This window comes from Heterodontus francisci, chromosome 18, assembly GCF_036365525.1.
Source record: "Heterodontus francisci isolate sHetFra1 chromosome 18, sHetFra1.hap1, whole genome shotgun sequence".
Lineage (NCBI taxonomy): Eukaryota > Metazoa > Chordata > Chondrichthyes > Heterodontiformes > Heterodontidae > Heterodontus > Heterodontus francisci.
The window spans coordinates 54321382-54347954 of record NC_090388.1 but is presented as its reverse complement, the minus strand read 5'-3'; the positions used below and the strand labels follow the sequence as shown (position 1 = coordinate 54347954).

At 43.6% G+C, this 26573-nt stretch overlaps 1 protein-coding gene across 1 annotated transcript in view; it reads right to left on the bottom strand.

Moving 5' to 3' along the window:
* Window positions 1-26573, bottom strand: part of cacna2d4a (calcium channel, voltage-dependent, alpha 2/delta subunit 4a) — a 695670-nt gene that overhangs the window by 378605 nt on the left and 290492 nt on the right. The window contains 4 exon segments of the mRNA XM_068051265.1: window positions 3944-4024; window positions 12668-12795; window positions 21549-21644; window positions 22809-22902. Coding sequence (XP_067907366.1) covers window positions 3944-4024; window positions 12668-12795; window positions 21549-21644; window positions 22809-22902 — 399 coding nt within the window.

Below are 26573 nucleotides of genomic sequence, written 5' to 3'. Positions count from 1 at the left end.
AATTGGTCTGAGGCAGGACTTCCACCCGCTTGAGGCAGGAAGGCCTGCTGATTAGCCGGCAGCTCTTAGTCGCAGTAGCGCCACTGGGAGCAGTGGCCACTGCTGGGACTGCAATCCAGTCATCGGGAAGATGCTGGGGAGCCCGGAGAATGACGCTAAGTTTTTGGTGCCTCGCCAGGGGTGATCGGTCGGGCCCCGGCAAGGCAAGGGTGGTCGATTGGGGGGACAGGGGGGCCTGTTGGGTGTTGGGGGTGGTTGGGACAGCGGGAGCGTCCCTCCATCGAGCACAGAGTGCCTAATCATGAGGGCCCCCCCCCACGCCTGCTTTTGTCAGGCGGCTTCTCTCAGGCCTGGGCCGCCCGACCAGGTAAAATCCTCGTGGAGGCGGGCTGAGGCCCTTAAGTGGCCACTTAAAGATCTTGTTTGACCTTGGATAGGCAGGCCATTTTTCGCCTTAGCCGCCCTGTGTAAAGTGGCAGCAGAGGCGGGAGCTGGTCAGGAAGGGCCCCCCATGCCTCCTGCTCCATTTTACGCCTCAACCTCGCCACCTTCCCATCTTTAGGGAGGGGTGTAAAATTCTGGCCATAGTCATGGGACCCAGAACTCATTGGTATTCCTTGAAAAGATGAATGTTTGAAGAATATAATTCCTACATGTAAGCTCCCAGGATCATTTTCAAGGAGGTGATGTGACTCTTGAGTTCTTTGCAGCAACATCACAGAGGTTTTCTCTTCCTTGCAGGCACCAAAGAAATAAATGGCAGGTTCTTTAAAATCTGCAGCAGATTCCCCAGTTAAGAATTGGAAGTGGCCATGAACCAGTTGGTGTCTCCATCTCCACAGAAGCACAGTCTGCAGGACTGGAAGATATACAGGACCAATTAGAGTAGAGTGTGAATCATGGCTTCCGGACCGTGGCAACCACTGTTTTTCAGGTCTTCAGATCTGATAACTGCCATTAGAACAGCCACAAATTCAGGGCCCTGGTGACAGCTGGAGTCCATCTGCCTGATACGGTTGACATCCAAGATAGCAGCATATGCCATGCCTTCCTCTCAGAGCAACACATCAGTGGAAAATGGGATGTGATATCAGGTTGCTCAGGAGCAGCCTCTAAAGATGCAGCAAGCAGCAGCTCCATGTCAGGAGGCAGCTGCCATGAAAATAGGAGATAGGTAGGTACCCAGGGGAAGCAGGAAAGAGTTGGACTTATGATTTACAATTATTGCATTAAAATAGACTGTGCACTAACATAGTTCTTTGTTATTCATGAAGGTGCTGACTTCTTCACTCAGATTATGAATAACTGGTACAATCATGTCCAGACAAAGGAGGCTGATGTATCATGTGGTATGATGTGTAGTGGATTGAGGGAATGTTTCTTTATTTTTAAATGGAGGAGAAGGAGGTCAGGCTGTGGTGTCAAACGTAGACAGTTAGACAGAGAAGAAGACTGATCTGGCCTCTGATGCCTCTTGCAGCAGTCAGTTAGGATGCCTTTGAGTGCACACCATCCTGCTACATGTAATTTTGGATTAACCAAAGGCAGAGACCCTCCACACCACCCCCACCCCCCCACACCACCCCCCCCCCCCCCCCACCACTCCCCAGCTAGGTCAAAGTGTAGCCCTTCTTGAATAACAAAGTTGTAAAGAGCATAGCAAGCATTCCCTATTCTGGAACATACTCTAGATCATTCCCAATCAGTCCAGGCAGCAAAAGTGTGTCTAACACCCAAATTCTCCACTTGATCACTAGCCTGGAAGCTGCATGTGTTTCATTGTAGCACTCCTCTCCTCTTGTTTAGCACACTTTCATTAGGGTCATGGCTGTGGGAGCAGGAAGTATGTCTATTGCCAAGAAGTCATCTGTGGATCTAATTTTCTTCCCAAAAGAGGTCAGGGAGAGTGAAATGATAAAAAATGAAGCAATCATGGCAATTTTTTGCATATTGGATGTTGAATGGCAGATCTCCTGATGACATCTTGTGACCATTCCAGACAATCACCACCAACACCATGTAGGTGTCAGGATACCTCAACAAGCTCATCACCACCTTCTCAAGGGAAATTAGGGATGAGCAATAAATGCTGTCCAAGCCAGCGACAACCACATCCCATGAACTAATAAAAAAATACAGAACCAAGCTCCACACACTTGCAATGGTGACACAGTACATTGAAGAGTCATCCCAGGACTCAGAAGTCCTGACACAAAATCCATATCAGCGTCAAAGATTGCATGATACCATAGTGTAGTCAATCATCATTTGTGTCCCTCAGGAAGCAGCTTGGCAGAGCACCAAGACATATTAGAGTTCAGAATTAGAATAGGATTTTGCAAGCTGTCTATTGGCCGTTTTTTTTTAGAGGTACAGCACTGAAACAGGCCCTTCGGCTCACCGAGTCTGTGCCGACCATCAACCACCCATTTATACTAATCCTACACTAATCCCATATTCCTACCACATCTCCACCTGTCCCTATATTTCCCTACCACCTACCTATACTAGGGGCAATTTATAATGGCCAATTTACCTACCAACCTGCAAGTCTTTTGGCTGTGGGAGGAAACCAGAGCACCCGGAGAAAACCCACGCAGACACAGGGAGAACTTGCAAACTCCACACAGGCAGTACCCAGAATTGAACCCGGGTCGCTGGAGCTGTGAGGCTGCGGTGCTAACCACTGCGCCACCCTGTTTCTGACAGGGAAATCTTTTTCTTCCTACCCTTCCATCATGAAGTCCTACTATGAGGTTTGTTATGATCATTCCCACTTCATTACCCCAAAATGCCAGAATTTCAGGCCCCTGATATTTAGCAAATTATTCCCTACAAAGTTATGACTAAATGAACTGCACATTCTGTGCCAATTCAAGACCATGTTGATACTGTACCTCTTCCTCTGTTTCATGATGTTATTGTTTCTCTTGTTCTACAGCTTTGTGTAAATGCTGTTCCCCCTATCAAATCTGCAGCATTTATTCTTCTCCTTGCATTGTTCCTTCACAGTTTCAAGTTTCGGCAACTCCAGCTGGCATGTATGTTCATTTGCTCTTTTCCTTAGGAATTATGCAAGCTAATACTATCACTCTGTTGATGTTATTCTAAGCCCTTGTAGGTATTATTAACTATTGTTGTCCTTTACTACACTACTTACTTTAAATTTAGCTTGTCGATCTGCAAGTAATATTCCATCTCATTTAAGATGTCAGCACTGTTCATATTGGTTTTCTTTTTCTCTTCTTTACTCTTTCATCTTTTCTTTCTGGATATCAGTTTTATAGGGTGAGAAGCGGAAATAATGGAAATTGGTTGTATGATAACCCAATCAGAAAAATCTAAGCTTTGGTGTTCAGTATACAATCAAAAACCAGACCACTCCGAGTTCACTCAAAGCAACTGGATGGCAACCGTACTAAAAGAAAATCACTGACTGGTTAACTTTCCAACCAAGTAATTATTATACAGCCTGGGCAAATCAGCAATCTCACCTCTAAAATGTGTAGTAAACATATACAGGTGATTAATTTATTACTTTCATAACTTCATACTTTTTCAGTTGAGTCCAGATAGGATCGCGAAAGCTGAAAAAAACACTGCAAGCTTCAAGTGACACTGCGTCCAGAGAAAGCCAACTTCACTCAGAAATGCTCAGTATTCTGTTCGGACAGTGTACAGAGTCTTATTAATTCACTCCAATTTAGATGTAAGAAACAGAATCAAATCCCACAAAGTCTCACTTTCAGTTATTGTATGAAATATGATGATTTCTCTTTAGCATACCAATGACAGGTTATACATTATTGTGAAAGATAAGTCTGGGCAAATTGAGTGATTCTGTACAAAAATAGAAAGGAGTTGTTGATCACCAAAGCAAAACTGAGAAGATTTTGCACCATAAAGTCAAATTTAATTCCAGTTCTAGTTCAAGACTTCCTACCTGCTGCAATGGCTGTCTTTTTGCTCACAGTAACACTCACTGCTGTACTTGCTGTTACTGTTATACTTCTGCTCTTCTTTCCTGAAAGAAATCGTATTACAAAGAAAAACTTATCACCAAAAAATTACCTTTAAATGATACTTAGAATTACATAGAATATGCAGCACAGAAACAGGTCATTCAGCCCAACAAGGCTATGCTGGTGTTTACATAGTCTCCTCCCATTCCAACAATTTTATCCCAGCTTTTAAGGATATATTTCTATTCCCTTTTCTCTCATGTACTCATCTAGTTTCCTTTTAAAAGCACTTAAACTATTTGCCTCAATCACTACCTGTGATAGCAAGTTCCATATTTTTAAACACTCTGAGTGAAAACATTTCTCCTTATTTCTCTATTGGATTTAATAGTAACTATCTTGTATTTATAAACCCTAGTAGGTGAGATCATCCACAAGGACAGCATTAGTTTTTACATGTCTGCTGAGGACACCCAGCTCTACCTCGCATCACCTCTCTCGACTCCTCCACTGTTGCTAAGTTATCACACTGCTTATCCAACAACAAGTACTGGAGCAGCAAACATCTCCTCAAATTAAATATTGGAAAGACTGAAGCCATTGCTTTTGGCCCCTGCTCCAAATTCCATTCCCTAGCTACCAAGTCTATCCCTCATCCCGGCAACAGTCTGAGATTAAACCAGACTGTTCACAACGTTGGTGTCATATTTGACTGAGATGAGCTTCTGACCACATATTCACACCATCATTAAAACCGTCTATTTCCACCTCTGTAACATCGCCCGACTTCACCCCGTCTCAGCTCATCTGCTGCTGAAACCCTCATTCATGCCTTCATTACCTCTCGACTTGACTTTCAAATGCACTCCTGGCTGGTCTCCCACATACTATCCTCTGTAAACTTGAGGTCATCCAAATCTCGGCTGCCCATGTCTTATCTCGCACCAAGTTCTGTTCCCCTATCACTCCTGTGCCGGCTGATCTACGTTGACTCCAGGTCAAGCAATGTCTTGAATTTAAAATTCTCATCCTTGTTTTCCAATCCGTCCATGGCCTCGCCCTCCCTGGGCTGGATTTTGTTGTCCCGATGCTGGAGAAAATGCTGGCTGCCCCACATGCTGGCAGCCACTTAGCATATAGATGGCAGTTGTCCCCCCCCCCACCCCAATCATATGGCAGGGGTGGCATTGGCGACACAGTTCATGGCGTCACCTGATGCAGGAGCAGGTGCTGGTACCATTTTCAAAAGGCTGCCAGCCCTACAAACACTTCAACCTAATGCAGAGTTGACTCCTTCCCCATCTCGGTGGCACCAGATTCTCCTGAAGGTGAAGGCGCATGAATGCCCCACAACAAGCTCAAGATTGGGAACTGAAGGAAAGATCATGGCAAATTAAATTTAAATTTATGCAAAGAGGTATTTTAAATATTTAAAGTAAGGTCCTGTCGCAGAGCGGCGGAGATGCTGCCACAGAGTCTTGCTGCTGCATGAAGATTGGGCCCGGCAATCCCAGCGTTGGGCTCCATGATGGTCGAGGCCGCTCCAATTCTCCACCCCCACCATGACACCTGACATCAAGTTAAGAACAAAATCCAGTCCCCTATCTCTGTAATCTTATCCAGCCGCACAACCCTCCATGATATTTGCACCCATCTAATTCTGGACTCTTGAGCACCCCTGATTATAATCGCTCCACCACTGGTGGCTGCGCCTTCAGTTGCCTAGGCCCTAATCTCTGGAATACCCTCCTTATATCTCTCCACTTCTCTACTTCAATTTCCTCCTTTAAAACACTCCTTAGAACCTAATCCTTTGATGAAGCTTTTGGTCATCTGACGTAATATCTCCTTATGTGGCTTGGTGTCATAATTTGTTTTACAATGCATCTGTGATGCGCCTTGGGACATTTTATTATATTTAAAGGCCCTTTATAAATATAAGTTGTTGTTGCTGTAGTTTTAGATTTACGCATAACTGGAAACATGCTCTTCACATTGTTACGCCAAGGTGAGAAAGAGTTCTAGGGTTCCCTTTAAGCCTTCACCTGGTCTTACTGTAACAGGGTTTAATTTTAAACACACCGTGTTTTAGCTCCACCTTGGTGAAGGCGCATGAGTGCCCCACAACAAGCTCAAGATTGGGAACTGAAGGAAAGATCATGGCAAATTAAATTTAAATTTATGCAAAGAGGTATTTTAAATATTTAAAGTAAGGTCCTGTCGCAGAGCGGCGGAGATGACGCCACAGAGTCTTGCTGCTGCAGGAAGATTGGGCCCGGCAATCCTGGCGTTGGGCTCCATGGCGGTCGAGGCCGCTCCAATTCTCCACCACCACCACCCCCCCCCCCCCACCACCCCCACCATGACACCTGACATCAAGTTGAGAACAAAATTGGTGAATCCTTGTTCACCGCTTTTCAATTATAAGGCTACGAAACCAGCACAAACAGGCTTTCTTCAGTATAAAGAAGAAAAGTTGAAATTTATTCAAACTTAAGCTTAAACTCTAATTCGGTTAATGCCGACAGATACACGACGCGCCCACGCCAGGACGCATGCGTGATGCATATATGCAGATAGAGACAGAAAGAAAACAGAAGAAATAAAGTAGAGAGGTTTGAGGCAAGATCTGAAGAGTTTTTGTTATGGGTCTTCGAGCTCACTGTAGAATCCTTGATTGTAGGTAGATCTTGCTTTTTGTTGGGGCCCAGTATTCTTCTTAAACCTTATTCGCTGTAGGAGAATTTTCTCTCTTGGGGTTCATGTGTCTGCAGTGGATTCAGAGGCTTGTGAGAAAGAGATGGGAGCAGACAGGAGAGATCTTCTCAGTCCAGGAGCAAACAGACTTTCTGCCCAAACTGTTTGTACAAATTCAAAAAACTCAGGTTGCTCAGCAGGTTAGTCATGTGACTAGCTGGTTTGACCATGTCCATTTGTGTATTCGGCCATATTAACAGTCAACCTGTAAGACAAGCTCCCCTACCTTCAACGTCTGGTGATCAAAAGTCCATTGTGGGTTGAATGTGTCAGGGAATGGCTGCTTTGTCCTTCCAAACACTGTCAGTTAACATGCAAATGTATTTTCCAGCCACGGCTGACCTGTTTAACAAGTCATTTCTTCACTCCAGTAACAGTTTAAATTCAATGTTCGTGTCAAAATTAATGTGCTTCATTCTTGGCAGGTGGGGGCCTAGCATGACAACATCTATCTTGTCCAATCCATTCATAATTTTAAAGACCTCCATCAGATCACCTTCTTCTTTTCGTCTTCTCTTTTCTGAAGTAAAAAGCCTCAACCTGCACAATCTTTCCTAATCTCTCAGTACTGGTACCATCCTTGGAAACCTTTTTTTGCATTTTCTCCATTGCTTCAATGCTCTTTTTATAATATGAAGACCAGAATGGTGCACAGTTATCTGAAGGACAAAGTTGTTTGCTCAGTGTCACTTCTCGCAGCGCTACGCAGAATATGTTGATTTCCCAGGGGCAGACAGCACCGTTGGCCACTACAACATTCAGCAATAATATCAATGCGGAAACCTCAAAGCCCGTACAGGTAACGGCTGGCACCGCTGTCTGCCCCTGGGGAATCGACATAGTCTGCATAGCTACACTTCGAACTAGTGTTACGTGAATGAATTTTCCCCCCTCTAAGCTTGGCCTGACTGGGGTCTTACACAAGTTTATTAGGACTTCACTGCTTTTTAATTCTTTACCCCTAGAAATAAATCCCAATGCTTTGCTTACATTTGTAATTGCATTGCTGCCCTGCGATGCTGTCTTTAATAATTAGTTCACCTGCATCCCTCGATCCCTATGCTATTCTATCTATGTAAAGTTGCCACTTAATTACCAATCTGCCAGTTTTCTAATGTCTTCTTGTATTACGTTGCATTCTTCCTCAGTGTTAGCAATACCAGTTTGGTATCATCAGCATTTTCTTTGTACTGGATTACTTGTTCCTAAGTCAATTATTGTAAATTATAGGCAACAGTGGTCCAGCACTGATCCTTGTGGAATACCCAGCTTCTACCTTTCTCCAATCTGAATAACTACCCTTTGTCCCTATGCTCTGCTTCCTATTTTGTTTTAGCCAATTTGCTAATTGTCCCTCAACTCTATGTGCTGTAAGCTTTGTCATCGACCAACTGCCTGGTACCTTATCAAAGGTTTTTTGAAAATCCAAGTACATGACATCTACTGTATTATATTATGTCAGCCATGGCTCAGTGGGCAGCACTCTTACAACTGAGTCACAAGGTCCTGGGTTTGAGTCTCACTCCTGGACCTAAGCACAAAATTCAAAGCTGACGTTCCTGTGCAGTACTAAAGGACTGCTGCACTGTCAGAGGCGCCATCTTTTGGATGAAATGTCTGCCTTCTCAGGTGGATGTAAAAGATCCCACAGCACTATTTCGAAGGAAAGCGGGGAATTATCCATAGTATCCTGGCCAATACTTATTCCTCAATCAACATGACTAAACGTATTATCTGGTCATTATTACATTGCTGTTTGAGGGAGCTGGCTATGTGCAAATTGGTCATTGTGTTTCCTACATTAGAACAATGACTACATTTCAAAAGTACTTAATTGGCTGTAAAGTGATTTGGGATGTCCTGTGGTCATGAAAGGGACCATATAAATGCAACTAGAACCATAGAACCATAGAAAAGTTATGGTACAGAAAGAGACCATTCAACCCATCATGTCTATGCAGGCTGAAAACAAATCTGCCCAATCTAATCTCACCTTTCAGCACCTGGTCCGTCGCCTTGCAGGTTACAGCACTTCAGGTGCAGGTCCAGGTCCAGGTACCATTTAAATGAGTTAAGGGTTTCTGCCCCCACCACCGATCTGGGCAGTGAGTTCCAGACACTGGACCCAACACCCTCTGTTTGAAAACATTTTTCCTCATGTCCCCTCTGATCCTTCTACCAATCATCTTAAATCTGTGCCCCCTGGTAATTGACCTCTCCGCTGGGGGAAACAGGTCCTTCCTGTCTACTCCATCTAGGCTCCTCATAATTTTGTACACCTCAATTAAGTCATGCCTCAGCCTCCTCTGTTCTAAGGAAAACAACTCTAGCCAATCCAATCTTTCCTCATAGCAGCAATTTTCAAGCCCTGGCAACATTCCTGTAAATCTCCTCTGAACTCTCTCCGTCTTGTAATGTGGTGACCAGAACTGTATGCAATACTCCAGCTGCGGCCTAACCAGCATTTTATACAGTTCCAGCATTACATCCCTGCTTTTGAATTCTATACCTCGACCAATAAAAGGCCATATGCCTTCTTCACCACTCTATCTGCCTGTCCTTCAGGGACCTATGGACATGCACTTTAAGTTCTCTCACTTCTTCTATCCCTCTCAATATCCTCCCCTATATTGTGTATTCCCTTGTTTTTTGTTTGCCCTCCCCAAATGCATTACCTCACACTTCTCCGGATTGAATTCCATTTGCCACTTTTCCACCCACTCAACCAAACCATTGATATCTTTCTGGAGTATATGGCTATCCTCTTCACTATCAACGACACGGCCAATTTTTGTGTCATCTTCAAATTTCCCAATCATGCCTCCCACATTCCAGTCCAAATCTTTAATATATACCACAAACAGCAAGGGACCCAACACTGAGCCCTGTGCAACGCTACTGGAAACTGCTTTCCAGTTGCAAAAACATCCGTCAACCATTACCCTTTGTTTCCTGTCACTGAGCCAATTTTGGATTCAACTCACCACATTCCCCTGTATCCCATGGGCTTTTACTTTTACACTACTCTTTGACTAAGTGATTTGCCCTAATATCTCTTGTGCGGCTCAGCGTCAAATTCTGTTTGATAATGCTCCTGTGAAGTGCCTTGGAATCTTTTACTACACTAAATGCAACATGCTGTTGTTGTTCTTGTTGTTGCTATCTTCTCCCTAGTTTCCATCAGTATGCATGGATCCATACCATCCACACGTGAGGTTTTATTCTCTGTTAATTTTGACAGTTTGTCAATTATTTTCTCCCTTTCTATCCCAACAGTATTAATATTCTTTTTAAGCTCATCCTCTAGTGAACTGTTTCTTTCGTTATCTTCTTTAGGAGAAACTGAGACAAAGCAGTTGTTTAATATCTCTGCCATTTCTCTATCATTACCTGTGAGTTTATCTTGCCCACCCTTTAGTGGTCCTATTCTTACTTTAATTTTTCTTTTGTTATTTATGTATCTACAGAACACTTCATTTTTTATATATTCCTTGATAATTTGATTTCATAATTTCTCTTTGCCTTCCTGGTCCTTTTAAAACTTCTCTCCTAAGTTCCCTTTTGTCCTATTTTTAGTATCTAAGTATGTGTTACATATATTTTCTTTCGATTCAATTTTTCCTTTAGTCGTTTATTTATCCACAACCCCCATAACTAGTTTGCTTGTTTTTGGCTTTTAGTGGCTCTTGAACTTTATTGATTACCCTTTTAAAGATTTCCCAGTTTTTTGTCTCTTTGTTTTTTCAAGATTTTCTCCCTGCTTTCCTTGTTTAGATCCAGTCTCATTTGCTCATAATTTGCTCTTTTCCAATTTATTACCTTAATCTTTGTCCTACTTATGTGACTTTCAATACGAATCTTGAACCCTACTATGTTGTGATCACTACTAACATGTTCTCCTGTTTTACTTCTCCTATCTGTCCTGGAGGCATCGGGTTTTAGAGACGACCTTTGGGACTGCGATTTTTAAATCGCGTCCACACCAGCTCCTGACCCCATGACCCTTTCAAAATCCAGTCCTGGCTCTTGTGGAGGGCGTGCATATGGGATTCGATGGGCTGGATTTTACCAGCCCCCTGATGTCGGGAAGGCCCGTTTCATTTTATCAGAGGCGGTGAGGCCTCGTGTTGCCCCCGCCCCCACTGTGCCCCCCCGCCGCATGGCGATGGAGACTTAATTTAAATATTAAAATAAATGGTAATTAATAAATACTGACTTACCTTGTAGCGGCAGCCATACCGCTCCGATATTCCAGCCGGTTGCCAGAACACCCGCGCTTTTGGATCTCCATTTGGAGATCTGAGGCGGAACACTGGTGGGGAGGGGGCAGAAGTGAAATTTTCAGGGAGGGGGAGCGGGGAAAACTCTTCCGATTGGTGGAGGGGATGATGGAAAGGGATTGAGGGTTAAAGTTAATAAAGTTTGGAGAGAAAAGGCTGGGATCGGAATAAAACATTTTTGGTGGGGGAAAGGGCAATTAATGAATTGATTAGTCATTGGGGGTGAGGCAGAGGGGATTGAAAATGTGAATAAATATCTAACTTTATTTTTCAGCATTCTGTGACTTTAAAAATTTTAATGAATCTGAAGGGCCTGAAGCCCTTGAAAAATGACGCCGGCGCCTGCATGGTGGTGCCGGACGCCATTACCGGGGTCAGAGCTCCCACCTCCTCTATGTCATCGGGAGTGGGCGTTCCGCTCCCTCCATGTAAATGAGCTGCCATGCTAAATATTGTGGCAGCTCAGTGGCGCACATCTCATGTGTGCGCTGTGCTGTTTTCGCCGCATTGCTTTGCTGAGATTGGCAGAAAGCTTTAAAAGTTCTGCCCTATTTGTCAAAACTTTTAACCTAGATTCTGTATAACGGGCGTACTGAAGATAGCATACCCATTGTATGATGTGTAGATAATTGCTCACTGTTGGATAATGCACACACTCTGAAAAGTGTAACTGAGGAAAGGTTATGTATTAATCTTGCTGGCTTGAAACAAATGCTGGAGAGAGGAAATCTCTAAAATTAAATCGGTGGATAGAAGTCAACAACTGTCAAGGTTTAACAAAAAGAAATACATGTACGAAGAAATTGTTCGGGATCCTAGAGGAGGAGGGTCTTGCAATGTAATGTTTTGTACAGAATATTAATTCCAATTTTTATTTAAACAGAGGGAAGGGAATCTGCTAATTGTATTTTAATTGTGTTTAATTGTGTGCAGGTGGTGGGTATTAACTGGGGATTCAGTTGAGCCTCTATAAAAAATAAACGCGGATTAAAACAGCAGTTGTTGGGTTTGGAGGTGTATCCTTGTAATGTGTAACTCTGTAAATAAATATAAAAGTGTGGAAATATTGGCTCCAGTTCTATCCATCGGCAACTGGCTTTCTGAAATAGAACACCAGTGTCCCATGAAATGAAACTCCACCTTCCCACATCACTCCTTCAGCCAAGTGTTGACTTCCCTAATCTGTTTGTCACTCTGCCAGTTTTTAGATAATAATCCCAAGATATTGACACCATCATTATATTATTTTATGATACATGGAGCTACAGCTTAAAGGGACAATGTTGCCGTGATTAAATAACACAGTTGTGGCTTTTATTAGGTTAAAGAGAGAAATACAATGATGTAATTGGTCCAATGACTATTCTTTTAAATTCTTAAAAAAATTAATTCAAAAAAATTTATAAATTCTGCGGCAAGACTTACCTGGACAATAATAAAGCAGCATTAAAACAGAGTTTTCAAAGTAGGCTGATCCCAGGACAGAGGCACACACACACACACGAACACACACAAGCAAGTAAATGTACAGACATACAGAGGCTCACACAAATGAAGCAACATGCACAGACATAAGAAGACATATATACAAACAAGCAATGACACGTAAATACCAGCAAAAACACATGTAGCAGTATTTGAGCAAAAATGCTTGAGGAGAGCACTAACCCATGTCTTCCTCAAACGCTATGGAGTAAACAAAATGTCCAGCTGGGTTCTCAGCAGCCCGTCGGTACCAGAGTGGGAAATGGTCCATTGTGAAAATACTATGTTTATCCTGAGTCGTGAAGAACTTCCTATAAAATAACAAAAATAATCAGAGATTATCTAGATATTAGCCCCAATTTTAATTCAGGCTGAGTGCAGGGCCTGGGGCTCATTAACATGTTTCAGGATGCACTCCCATCGAAATCTGGTAAGAATATCTTGTTGGTTAGAGGGTGAAAGTGTGTTTTGCTCAGCAGGAGGCAGCCATCTGAGACCAGAGGGAATAGTCTCTGGCATGAGGGAGGGGGCAGAGTTGATCATGGTCAGAGGAGGAGAAGGGAAGACCAGAGCAGCGAACACACCTCTCCAGCTACTACTCCTCCTGATCCACAGGAAACCAAAAAATAAAAAAAATGCAAACTTACTTGTCCTTCTTCGGATCATGATGCTGCTTGCTGCCAGGTTTTACTGGCAAGCCCAGTGCTGCACATCACTGCCACAATTGGCAATTAAAATTGCATCAGGGTCTAAATGACATACCCAGTCTCAGCTTTTAAATATCAATGAGATCCCAACATTGCCAATAGTTCAGCAGTTAAAATGGCCACAGACATGAATGTGGTGGGAAGCACCTGACCACATACTGACCTTTTCCCACCAAGGGGGTGAGATAGAGAAAGGGGCAGGGTTAATATCTGCCCACATATTTCTCAATTACTGGAGATGGTGCATTCATAATGAAACAATCTATATTTTACACATTTACAGTACCTGTATGCAGAAGCCCTTGCAGGAGCAGACTGCATGATTATATAATCCAGACTATTTATAGTACACAGACCCTGGGAATGTCTCTATTCACAAAGCCCATCTTTCATCAGAACAGTCTGAGGGAAGGAGGAAATGTGTCTGAATTCTCTGAGAGTAATGGGGTGGGGCATGTGTCCAAATTTCTTGGTAATGTAAGAAGGTACGAAGGTTTGTGTACAAATTCCCTGTTTGTGAAGTCTGTGAGATGTGTTCTCCAGTGGACAAACTGTGCGATGAGTGATTGGGAGATGTGTCCAGTTTCCTTTGCAGAGAAGTGGTACACCAGTGAAAGTGGAGGGGAAATATAGCCGAATTTCCTGGCAAAGTAGTTAGAGTGGTCAATATTGGGGAAACGCTCAGTGTGAAATTTATAATAAAATATCGAGAAAGGCAGAAAATCTATATAATCATACGGAGCTTTAGTCATCTTTAAGAGGAAGATTGCCAAGAATCGGGGACATGATTGAACTGCAATGAACAATCCAGGAGTAATGCAAGAAGAATGTCCTTTTAGCTGAATCCCCTATAATTCATGTATAAGTGCGCATGGGAGGATAAGCAGAGAGAGGATGAAGAAAATATGTCCAAGTGAAATAGTGGAGCAGCGATCCTTCTATCCTTGATCATCTCTGTACTCGTCTCATTCAATGGTTTATTTTGGTTTTCTAGAAGGATGTGGACCATTCAAATTTCTAGGTTCCCTGAAACTGGTTTCTTGCAACAGCATGTTCACAAGAAATGTGTAACAATGCATATTTACACATCTCTCTTTAAGTTGAATTACAGAGCTTACTGGATTCTTCAGACCAAATTCAACACCCACCCAAATCACTGTTTTTTTTGTGGATTTAATTTGTTTCTAAGTTTCTATCATTTTCCTGCAGGTGGAGCCATTGCTATAATAAAAATCTGTAATGGGAGCTAAGTTTCAAAATATTTCATACTGTAAGATACCCCAGTCATGTACACATATATATGTAGGGTTTGGATTTGGTTTCATCTTCTATGATTAAGGTTTTTGCTTTCTTTTTACTTATAAATGGCTTGTGGATTTGTACTGTAGCTAAAAATAATAAAATGGCTAGAGTTCTTTCTTCCCAGGATGGTTTAGCGTTCAATGTGTCAGGGTACTATTTAGCTGACTGCACTGTTCAGCTTCGACTGAAGTGTAGGATGTGGGCTGCAGGATGTGTAATTCGTGCATGTTGATTGTCTTTTGTCACCACATTGATAAGGGAATAAGCTGAGCATGATTAGTTATACACTTAGATGATAAATAGATTGACCATCTGGAAGTGTGTTGGAACACTCTCATTCCTCGAGGTCTTGTTTACAATAACATTTGTCATGCCATAATAAATCAACAAGGACAGTGTACATGCATAGAGACCTATAAAGATCTTGAGCTTCTCTTAACAACTTGTAGAGAGTCAGGATGAAAAGGACCAAAGAATGTTATGTCTCTACCCAGAGGGAAACAGGGTATTATCCTTTATTTCTCTGTATGTCTATTACTTAGAGACTTTGGGCTACATTTTTTCCGTGGAGGTAGGGAAGAGAAACTGGGATTGTTTTCGGGTCAGAAACCCAACTCCAGTGGGAAACTGATTAAAGTCACAATTTTCACATAGATGAGCCCTTAATTGATATGGAGACAGGTTTCCTCTCCAATTAGAGCCGTGGGGGTAGGAATAGAGGTGGGTAAGGGCCGGATCTGGTGTTTGTCCGGAAGGTGGGTTTCGTGGTGGGGGGGGCCCGGAGAATCGGAGCGGACCCGCCCATCAAGGAACCCGGTTCCAATCTTCCAGGGGGCGGGATAGGCCAACAACAACCTTCCTGCCCAGAGGCCAACTGAGGCCCTTAAGTGGCCTATTAACAGCCAATTAAGGGCCTTTTCCTGCCGCTGCTGGGATCTTAGCAGTGGCCAGGTGGGGGAGGGGGGCTGCCTCCATGCACGGAGAGGATGCCTTGTAAAACGAGGCTCTCTCCCTGCAGGCTTGGTGGGGAGGGGGGGGGGGGGGTGTCCCTCCTTCGTGGGCAATTTGCAGCCTGGTGGTACTAGTAGCCCCTGGTGGCACTGCCGATACTGCTTAGCTGCTGGCCGTCTGATTGGCCAGTAGCTCTTGGAGGAGGGAGGAACATCCTTATAAAGTCTTTTATGGGACGGGGATCCCGCCTTCTAAAACTTTGACCCAAAAGACTGGAGGATCGCTCTGGGGGGCTGAAAAAGTGCAGAGGTAGGGTTTCTCTGCGTTTTTTGGTCCAGTGACAGGAGCCTGCTTCCTGCACAAAATCCAGCCCCAAGCGTGGGACTCATTTAGAGCCCCAGGGCAGCCACCACTGAGGCTGCTGGCTGTTTGAAAGAACTGTGGTTCATGCAGAAGCCTTCCAATACTCCAAAAGAGGGCAAAATGAGTGAAGAGAGTTGAAAGCCTGGCACCCGAGGCAGGGCTGCCTCTTGATTCATTGATATGGACCTGAATCTCATATTGAAGGCTATGAGGGAGAGGAAGGAGGTCCTTTTCTCAGAGGGTGGCAGGAGGATGCTATTATGGGATGACCTTAAGAAAGGACAATCTTAACAGTGAGCCACCTTAAGAACTGTAAGCGAAGATTATCAGAAGACGTAATGTTGGGTCACGCGTGACCAGGGAATAGTGGGTGCAGCCCACCAGAGTAAAAGGTGCTCAAATCTAGCTCCTAACACTGCAGCGAACCAGCACACAGACAGGACTCTAAGGGGCTGGAACTGTGTGTGCACAGCTTTTACCTATCTGGCAGTGGGTTGAAAAATTTTAAAAGCAGTAGTTGAAGCCATTACTATTTTAACTTCCCATATTTTTTCCCTTTCTGTGCAGGGCCTAAGCGCAAAAGAGCAGGAAGACAGTGACAATGGAGGTCCAGCACAAAGTAAAAGCCTGGTTGTGGCAGCTGCAAGTACTGCAAGCTGCAGCCCATTTAAAAACCTCATTGTTTAAAAAAAGGCAGTTCACAGTTCTAAAAAAAAACTGCTATGTCAACAAACAGCCTGTCTGTGCAAACATCAAAAGCTATAGTCTATCACTCTTAAAAGGGGCTGATACTGAATCAGTCTTAAAAGGGAAATGAAAAACACAACCTGTAAAAGTCATATTTTTATTAAGAAAAAACAGGATCATTATGACAGTGGCTTTCAGATATCCAGTTATGGACTGGAAGGTGTCGGATACAGCATCTGCAAATGGAGCTGTGTTTCCTGGACCTAAAGGTGTATGAGCCAGAGCAACAAGCTACCAAAATTAACAGTGCACTGGGCAACAGAGGTCTGAAATGGCTCAATACCTCAGGACTGTCAAATGAGAATCTGAAGAACCCTGGTAAGATCTGGACATTCCTGGAGCAGCAATTGAAGGTAAAGCTACATTTCCGAATACATGAGCTTGAGCTTATCAACATTCTGGAGGTTAACACTGACCAGAAACTGAACTGGAGTAGCCATATAAATACTGTGACTACAAGAGCAGGTCAGAGGCTAGGAATCCTATGGCGAGTAACTCACCTCCTGACTCCCCAAAGCCAGTCCACCATCTCCAAGGCACAAGTTAGTAATGTGATGGAATACTCTCCACTTGCTTGGATGGGTGCAGCTTCAACAATACTCAAGAAGCTCGACACCATCCAGAACAAAGCAGCCTGCTTAATTGGCACCCCATCCACAAATATTCACTTCCTCCACCACTGACGCACAGTGGCAGCAGTGTGTACCATCTACAAGATGCACTGCAGCAACGCACCAAGGCTCCTTAAACAGGATCTTCCAAATCCCCGATCTCTACCACCTAGAAGGACAAAAGCAGCAGATGCATGAGAACACCACCACCTGCAAGTTCCCCTCCAAGCCACATTCCATCCTGACTTGGACCTATATCGCCGTTCCTTCACTGTCACTGTGTCAAAATCCTGGAACTCCCTTCCTCACAACATTGTGGGTGTACCTACCCCACATGGACTGCAGCGTTTCAGGAAGGCGGCTCACCAACACCTTCTCAAGGGAAATTAGGAATGGGCAATAAATGCTGGCCTAGCTAGCGACGCCCACATCCCATGAACCAATAATAAAAAAAAGCTTATGACCTACCGATATAAGCAAGATAAGTCCATTGACCAGTTTGTTGCAAAGTGCCAAGACAAAGCTCAATATAGTGACTTTGCAGATATCGAATTGTCAAAATGGGTTCTAGAGCTAGTGATTGCGTCTACCCCATGAGACGTCTTTCACAAAGACCTGCTAGAAAAGAAGAAAGGGCACACCATAGATGTACTGCTCAATGATGGAAGGAAATTTGAAGCCATCATGGCTGGAAGCCAACAGTTACAAGTGTTGAAGGTGGTTACAACAATCGGTATAGTAAATAAGGCTCAGAAGTCTGCTTAGCCTTGTGGCAAATGTGGCCTGTCTCATCCAGTTCGCAGTTGACTGATGTACCGAGACCTGTGCAAAGTTTGTGGCATGCAAGGACATTGGGCAAGGCAGTGCAGAAGGCTAAGCTCAAATATTGCACAGAAAAATGGTGGAAGAACACAGGCAGAGAGAATGTCTGCAAGCCAGGATGGCAAGTGCAACAAGAGGTATGCCAACACACAATAGAAGCCTAAGCAGGTATATCAGGTCAGCAGAGGGACAGATTGCCAGGAGGACACTGATGAAGAGTGCACTCATGCAAACAGTGAGTAAGCATTTCACATGATCAATTTGGATCAGCATGTCAATGATACTACACAATCTGAGGCATTCACCATGATCAGGATTGTATGTCCACAGAAGAGTAGCAAGTACAAGCTCAGAGTAAATTTGACACCGGAGCAAGTGAAAATATTCTGTCCTTTCGTATACTGAAGGACAGGCACTCCAAGAAATGGGAATCTATGGTGCAACCCACCACAGCTAGGCTGACGGCCTACAACGGTTCTTCAATCAAGTGCATTGCAACAATAACCTTACAGTGCAGCTACGGGAGCTCTCAATGGTTACCACAAATGTTCTACATTGTAGACATAACTGGACCAGCTGCAGTAGGACTTCCAGTATACTGAGGTCTACGAATTGTCACAATTCATGAAGTCAATAACGCACCGAAGATGGCAGAAAATATCCAGGTCAAGTGAATCGGGTCGGTTTATGTAAAGGACAACAAAAAGGCTGGCAGTCTTGACATGAAGAGGTGGTACGACTGGTAGACTGTATGCCTTCTGGAACATAACATATTCTTTTTCTTCAAGAACTAACAAGTACTTTGGCCAAAGCATCTTTATTTTTCCTTTAACCATTTTGTGTCTGTGTGTTGTGTATTTAGAAGGGATATGTATATATTTACTGTCATATTTCAAACTGTGTGTTAAAGCTTTGCATCTTTATTGACTAAGTCTCATTTTATAATACATTAATACTTTTGTTGTTTTTTAAAAGAAGACTGGTTGGTGGATTTTATTCTGAAACTAAAATAGAGTATATAATTGGCTGCACTAGTAACTGGGTACACATTTAAATATAAGTTGTGATGTGTGGAGAAGTGGAACTAGAGAAAGAAGTGCACTCCTCCTGCTTTGGTCGTAACAGTGTTAATAAATTCAACAAATAGATAAATACAAATTAGGCTTCAGAGGCAGTGTGCCAGCTACAAATAAATAAATTAAATGTCCCCTTAGCACAAACAATGCAATTTTCGGCACAGCCAGCCAGTTGCAAACTAATTAAATATATGGCATAGAATAAATTTTTAAAAATTAGGCTTTGGGTCCAGCACGATAGCCACAAATGAATCAATTAATCCTTACAATAGGTCATCAAACTGAAATATTAAGTCTATTTCTTTCTCCACAATGCTACCTGATCTGCTGGATGTGTCCAGAATTTACTGTTTTTATTTCAGTTTTCCAGCATCTACAGTATTTTGCTTTTGAGTTAATTAATATTTTTGCTTTCCATGACCGGCACCACCCCATGTCGCCTTTGTCATAAAATCACTGAGCTTAAATTACATCCCTCCCGCCTGGTGAAAACGGGATTGGAGTGTCCTGAGAAGGTAGCGTGGATAATGGTCTACTGCCCCAATGTTGCCATTGTGGCAATATTCCCTGAGTCTACCGTCGGACAGCTAGAGCTTCCCTGAATCAAATTGGGGTCATATGACAATACACAGAACCTAATTACAGTTTTTGGACTGAATTGGTAGGAGCGTGACCAATATCAGCTGGTGACTCGGTTGAATAGAAGACACTAAAGTCAGCTCCTCTCCATCTTTGTGGGTCCAGGAGGAGCAGAAGTGTTCCTGATGGCAGCTTATGAACTTTCCAGTCAACACCCTCAGATATTTACTCATCTAAGTGGCATGTTGCAGGAGTAGGCTGTCATTCCACCTGCAAAGGCAATATAGCATTGAGAACAGTTCTCCCAGGACTCCAATGCCCCGAGACAAGGGCTACTTTCATTAAAAGTGTTATGTGCCACAGTGTAGCCGAGACCCTCAGATGTCCCTGGGTCTCAGAAAGCACTGAAATGGTATAGTAGAAAAGGGTTAAGAACATGAAGAGACACCAAGAGGAAACACAGTGAGAAAAGGAAGGATTTGTTGTAAATATTAATGTATACTTTAAATTGGAATACTTTTGAAAGTATTAATACACCCAGTACAAGAAGGAAGTACTTGGTGTAATTATTAATGTGCACAGCAAAATCAGGTGAAATGAAGGCCAGAGTTCAGAAGTCTGTCTGCTCTTTGGATTTTTTGTTTCAGATTTTTGGGAAGATTTAATTTCGAAAGGACTGACAAGGAGAGCAGAGTTTATTTGCTTTGCAAATAGTTGAAGGGAAAGGGCAAGATGTTATATTGATGTCAGGGACAAGTATGTTTGTGTCAGCGTAAAGACCACAAGAGTGGGCCACCTCATTATGTATAGGTTGGAGAAAGCAGTGTTTTAGTAGATGTTGTCCAATCTATCGAGGTTCCATTAATTCGTTCTTCAGCTGTTCATATGGGTTCTCCATTGCAAGGCCCTTCATCAGACAAGGTTATGCAAAACCCAATGTGCCACCACTTTTGTGGAAACCTTGGAGACAAAATTCTCCCCCAATCTATAGAGGCAGTGGAAGTGCACCTTCAGAACGTTTATGGTTGGTTCCACAACAATACAAGACCTGGCACGGACCTCTTTATACTCTGCATAGTGAAGCGGATATGGACAGGAGTCATTAGCCGAGGCAGCAGGGGCTATCCCTTGCCACAATGAATTTAATAATGCTACTTTGGGATAAATACCAAATAGCAAACATAGAACCATGCAAGGAGTCAGATAAACAAATAAGCAAACTGTAATTTAAAAAAAAATTCTAACAGAATTAAACCTCTTAGGAGCAAACTGGAAAGTTATGGTAGTGGAGTTGTAAAAGCTGTGAGGAAGTTGCCAGCCAAAATCTAAGTGCACGGTGGAACCATACAAGTTATAAGGAGGGATCAGGGAAACAAATGCTTAAGGTTTAGAAAATCCATGAAAATTGGGACTGTATCCCAACTAAAGGAGTACAGATGTTAGGTTTTGTGGGAGGAAAGGGAAACCTGACTGCTTTTCCCTCCCAATTGTACCCATATGTGGCTGCATCCAATTTATAGAAATTTGTCAAATGTTCAACTAACTCTTCTGCTGTTAACTGGGACTATCTCCTGTTTTTGGAAATGGTAATAAAAATGTAAATGTATTCTTTAAATATCATTTTATTATTTTGCTGCAAATAGCAAATACAGAAAAGCTTTCTCAATTACAACTAACTCAGTAACGCCTGCAATGTATTGTCAAGTTGCCAGCATTACCAATAGTTGCTATGAATATTTGATTAGCTGCTTTAATGCTCAATAGAACAGTTTGACACTTTTTTTCCCACGTTCTTGAAAAATATATTTTGTTGATTTTCAGTAAATTATGAAGTCACCTCTATAACCTCTCTTGCTTTTGCAAGGATGGGAAGGTGAGGGTACACCTTTTAATGATTTGCACCTACTTGTTTGAGCACTTCTCTTTTCCTACAAAGAGATTGCTTCGCATCAGGCCTGCACGAGTGCCCAGGAAAGCCATTTCAATGCTGTCCTCATTATTTCTGTATAAGGGTCAAAGAAAGAGGTCTCAGATGAAGTTGACAAAATATGTGCTCATCTGTACATAACATCAGGATAACAAGATCTGTCTACCATCCCATCTATTCTCTCATGTCTCTTTAAAATCTTTAACTTTCTGTAAAGGCGATGAGGAGCTGGTCCAGTAAGTTCCCTTTGATGCTGTAGTAACTGCTAAGTAAAGCTTACTGGACAGCCATAACCACGAACATTTCTGAGTAAGTATAACTGATACTGATGAAAGGTCACAGACCTGAAATGTTATCTCTGTTTCTCTCTGCACAGATACTGCCAGACCTGCTAAGTATTTCTGGCACTTTCTGTTCTCATTTCAGAGTTCCAGCATTCACAGTATTTTGCTTTTATATCAGGATAACAAGGCTAGAGAAACCTCACAGAGCATCTGGCCTACACCAGACAATAAAAAAATAATGGTTACAGTTATTAAATCAAAGTAAATCTGATGATATCATGGAAGCCTACACAATTAGAATATCATCAGAACCTTCCAGATTCTATTTTTCAATCTGCCAAATATATTTTCTACTCTTTGCAATTGCACTGTTTACAATTTAAGACAATGTAAGTAACCCAGTACCTGAATGGGTACTTGTACCATAGTAGACACCAGTGACTTAATGATTTAACAGAACATTAGACATACGAACAAATCAAAATTTGGCACATTATGGAGCAATGGGCACCAATGAGTGGATAAATCAGTAGCAGGTACATTAATAAATTAATAGAAAATTTGCAAAGCAACAAATGAATAAATTAATGGAATAGTGGGCACCAATAATTTAATGGAACAGGAGTTAAACTAACAAATTAATAATGGGCACACCAAGAAATCAATAATTAATAAAACAGCAATCACCCATAATTTAAAACATTCACAGTACAGCAGGCACACTAACAATAAATCATTAGACCATCAGGCATACAAACACACCAAAACAATAATTGACCTGGGGCACACAACGAAATTAATAAATTTATTGAGTAGAGAAACTCCAATGCTATCCCTTTTTTAAAACTTCTGTTCACTTTTATTTAAAAGTAGTGAGACGTCAAATTCCGATAATTAAGGTATTTATAAAATATACTTTATTATTGATAAAACTTTTTGTAACAGTTATACTTACTCAGAAATGTTCATGGATATGGCTGTCCAGTAAGCTTCAATTGGAGCAGTTACTACAGCGTCAAAGAGAACCTCCTGGATCAGCTCCTCATCACCTTCACAGAAAGTTGAACATTTTAAAGAGACATTAGAGAAGAGATGGGATGATAGATTTAAATAGATAAGTGTATAGAAAAATAGATTTATGCAGACTGACATACAAAGTTACATAGAGAGCTGGATTAATAGGCCACTCAAGGGCCTCAATTGGCCTGGGGCGGGAAGGCCATCCTTGGCCTTCCCTGCCCTGGACAAAATGGCAGGGGACCCAGGCAACTTCGGGAATGGCACCCTCTGCCATTTTGTTTGGCCCCCAGCCTCTGTGCCCACCCCCAGTAGCAGGGCTGAAACAATTGAAGATGGTGGTATCCTCATATCTAATCCTCCTCACACCCCACTTCCCACTCATCCCACAATCTCATCTGCTTTACAAGCTGCAGGTGGTCTAAGCATGCACCTCTTGCTTTCCCTCCCTCCCCTTCCCTTGTGCCTTTCTCCTTTCAGGTATCCAAGAACTGCAACCTGGCCAGGCAGTGGTGAAAAAGCAAGAGGTGGAAGAGCAGGAAGACAGTGATGAAAAGAAACACTATAGCTCGCGCTCACACTTGCAGCCACCAGCTCAGACAATAACACTGCATGTAATTTAGAGGATAACTTAGAGGTGGGCTGTGTACATGGTTAGGAGCCATTCATAAGTGGCCTTCGGCCAGGGCAGGGGACAAGGGCAGCACAGGTACCAGCTCATCAGAGAGCAAGGTCGCACATAAGTTCTGCTGCAGAGGACCCAGATAAGCATTCAATGGGGTGAGCTACAGAGGAAGGTTGATGGATATGCACAATGAAATGCTCAGTGCATTGACTGGCCTAGAGGAGTCCAGCACCAACTTGGCACAGGGCTTTGCACAAAACTTGAAGCCCATCCTTTCCGGCATAGAAGTGGGGGCCAACTCCATCAGCACACTTGTGGACCTAACCATAATACGTCGTTTGTTGTCTGATGTTGCAGCTCCTGTTGCAGCACAAGTAGCAGCCATCCCAAGTCTGCAATGGAAGCTCAGACTGCTCTTATGCAAGGCCAAATTGCTGCCATGCAAGCTCAGGCTGCTGTCAACATGGCTGCAGATACCAGACAGAATTCAAAATGCCTTGCAGTGTGTCACAGCGGTCCAGCAATCTGTCCTCCAACAGCGATTGCTGAGGCGCTGTCCTGAGGGAGTGGCAGTGGCTCTGTGGAGCATAAACCTGCTGTCCTGTCTCAGGATGACACCGTTCGTCCTCCCACCCTGCCACACCACTAATGCCCTTGCTGATGCCTGTCAGCGAGCCAGTCCAGACTGCTGCCACCCATATCAAGATGGTGCAGTATGAAGCTGAGCCTTCTAGGCCCAGAGTTGCTTGAGGTCATCCTCCAAAGCCATCTGCAGTTTCCCCCTCTGAATGTCAGTAGCTTTCCACCAGCCATGTGCAGCCACTGGGGCAACACTGCATAGGAGCATTACGATAGGCAAAGGCATACAGGAGACAGGCACCGGTAATTCACCAGGGTGACTAGTTGATATTTTTATGTAATATGGCATGATTTGATCTATAAATTTGGTTTGGAATTTTTATTTGAATTGGCTTTTACTTTTGCATTGTGGTCAAGCAGATACTGCAATTGTCTGAGAAAGTGGTAAGGACTAGTATGGAACTCAGTTGAATGTGGGATTGGAGTTGCATTTACTGGAATCGCTGTTGGATAAGTCATTCATGGACAGCTGGCCAGAAAGGGGCTGTGTTGGTTGCCTCCTACCTCCCTCAATCTTCTCCTCCTATTCTTTAGCTGGGTTCTGTAAAGCTGGGGGCAAGTGCTGTGCTATGCATCCTGCAGCAGATCACCGTGAACCTTGACGCACACTCTTCTGAGTATTGCAGCGCTCCTTCAGAGCGGTCCAGGCAGTGGAAGCTTTGGGCAGAATTTTCTTGCACCCTGCGTGACGAGCTGGGAGGCGGGTAGGAAGACAAAATGGCAGGGGAACGTGTCGGTATGGAAGCCCAAGGTGTTCATGCCACTGGTGAATTTTGTTAGAGGTGGCCAGGCTGCTAGGTGGAGGTCGCGCTTCTCAGCAGCAGGCTGGCAATTGAGCCTGTAAAAAGGAGCCAATTACCAAGTATTTTCCGGAGGATTTCAGATTTTACCAGGGGTGCACATGAAGAATGGAGCTTCAGAGCCTCACCAGCTATAAGGAGGTGGGAGCTCATCTGCAGGTCAGTGTTGGCTGGAGTGGGCAGCCATTGCGCGCAGCAGTGTTTCAATGGAGGGAGGGTGACGCTGAAAAAAATCACAGCAGGAACAAGCTGGAGGCTGGGAAAACTTGTCGAGCACATCGGAGACATATAGATTGAATGTTCTGTCCGAGGTGCACCTTATGTATGCAAAGTAAGGGGGAGGCAGTGGTGGGGGTGACAGGCCTTGAGAATTGAGCACTGCAAGTTACAATGAGTCTCATGCACTCTGGTTTTGAAACCTCCAGTGAGCAGGAGCATAAGAGAACTAAGTTGAAGTTGTCACAACTCTTTCATTCTAAGGCAGTCTCAGGTGCCCAAGCCTTCCAGGCTGCCTGCGTGCCTTCAAGGATGGATACTGGGAGCGGAGTTGCAAAACCCAGAGGGCCAGGAGGATCATGATTGTGGAAGAGTGCGCGGACGAGGAGGGCGCAGAGGGGCACGCAACTAGCCTCATATATGCAGAAGACACTAACCACCAGGGAGGGTGTCAGAGCATGAGCGTCGCCGAGGAAAGTGCCTCTCCCGGAAGGATGGTCACTGAGCTGTGCACGATGATGGAGGAAGATCTGAGCCCAATGAGAAGTGATAGGCACCCATTGCCTGTGACAGTTAAAGTCACAATGGCACTGAATTTTCATGCCTCAGGATCATTCCAGGGATCCTCTGGAGATATCTGTGGGATTTGACAGCCTCCGGCTCTATCGCTGCATCAAGTGGGTCATGAAAGCCTTGTTCAAGAGGGTTGGTCAATATGTGTGGTTTCATACCCATCCACCATCAGGCACAGAGGGCTGTAGGATTCAGGGCCATCACTGGATTTCCCCCAGGTGCAGGGTATAATTGACTGCATGGATGTGGCCATTAAGGGTCCTGCAGACCAGGCAGCAGCCTTCATTAACAGGAAGGGCTTCCACTCGCTCAATGTACAACTGGTGTGCAACCATCACAAACAGTTCCTTTAGGTTTATGCAAGGTTCCCAGGAAGTTGTCACGACTCTTTCATTCTAAGGCAGTCTCAGGTGCCCAAGACTTTCAGACTGCCAGCGCACCTTCAAGGATGGATACTGGGTGACAAGGGCTAGGCACTGAAGACATGGCAGGCACCTTGTACCTGTGCAGAACGCTGCTGACCAGATGGACAATGGCAATGCATCTGGGGGACTACAGGCAATGCAGCAATGACGTACATGCTAGGGAGGCTCGCAAGTCACTCATACAGATTTGATTCTCATGAGCCTTCCTTAACTGCCATTGTAAAAAATTAAATCTTCTCCCTCCTATAGCCCTGTTGGTCTTTCCTTGACTGCCCTTAACATCTCATTGGGCCCGTCATGACATCAGGCCAGGTATGGATAATGCATTGACCTCATGCTGTCCGGACCTTTCTATCACATTCTTCCCAAAAGCACTCCAGCTGTTAAGCGCCTAATAGTGCAGAAATAAGTACAAGACTCATTTT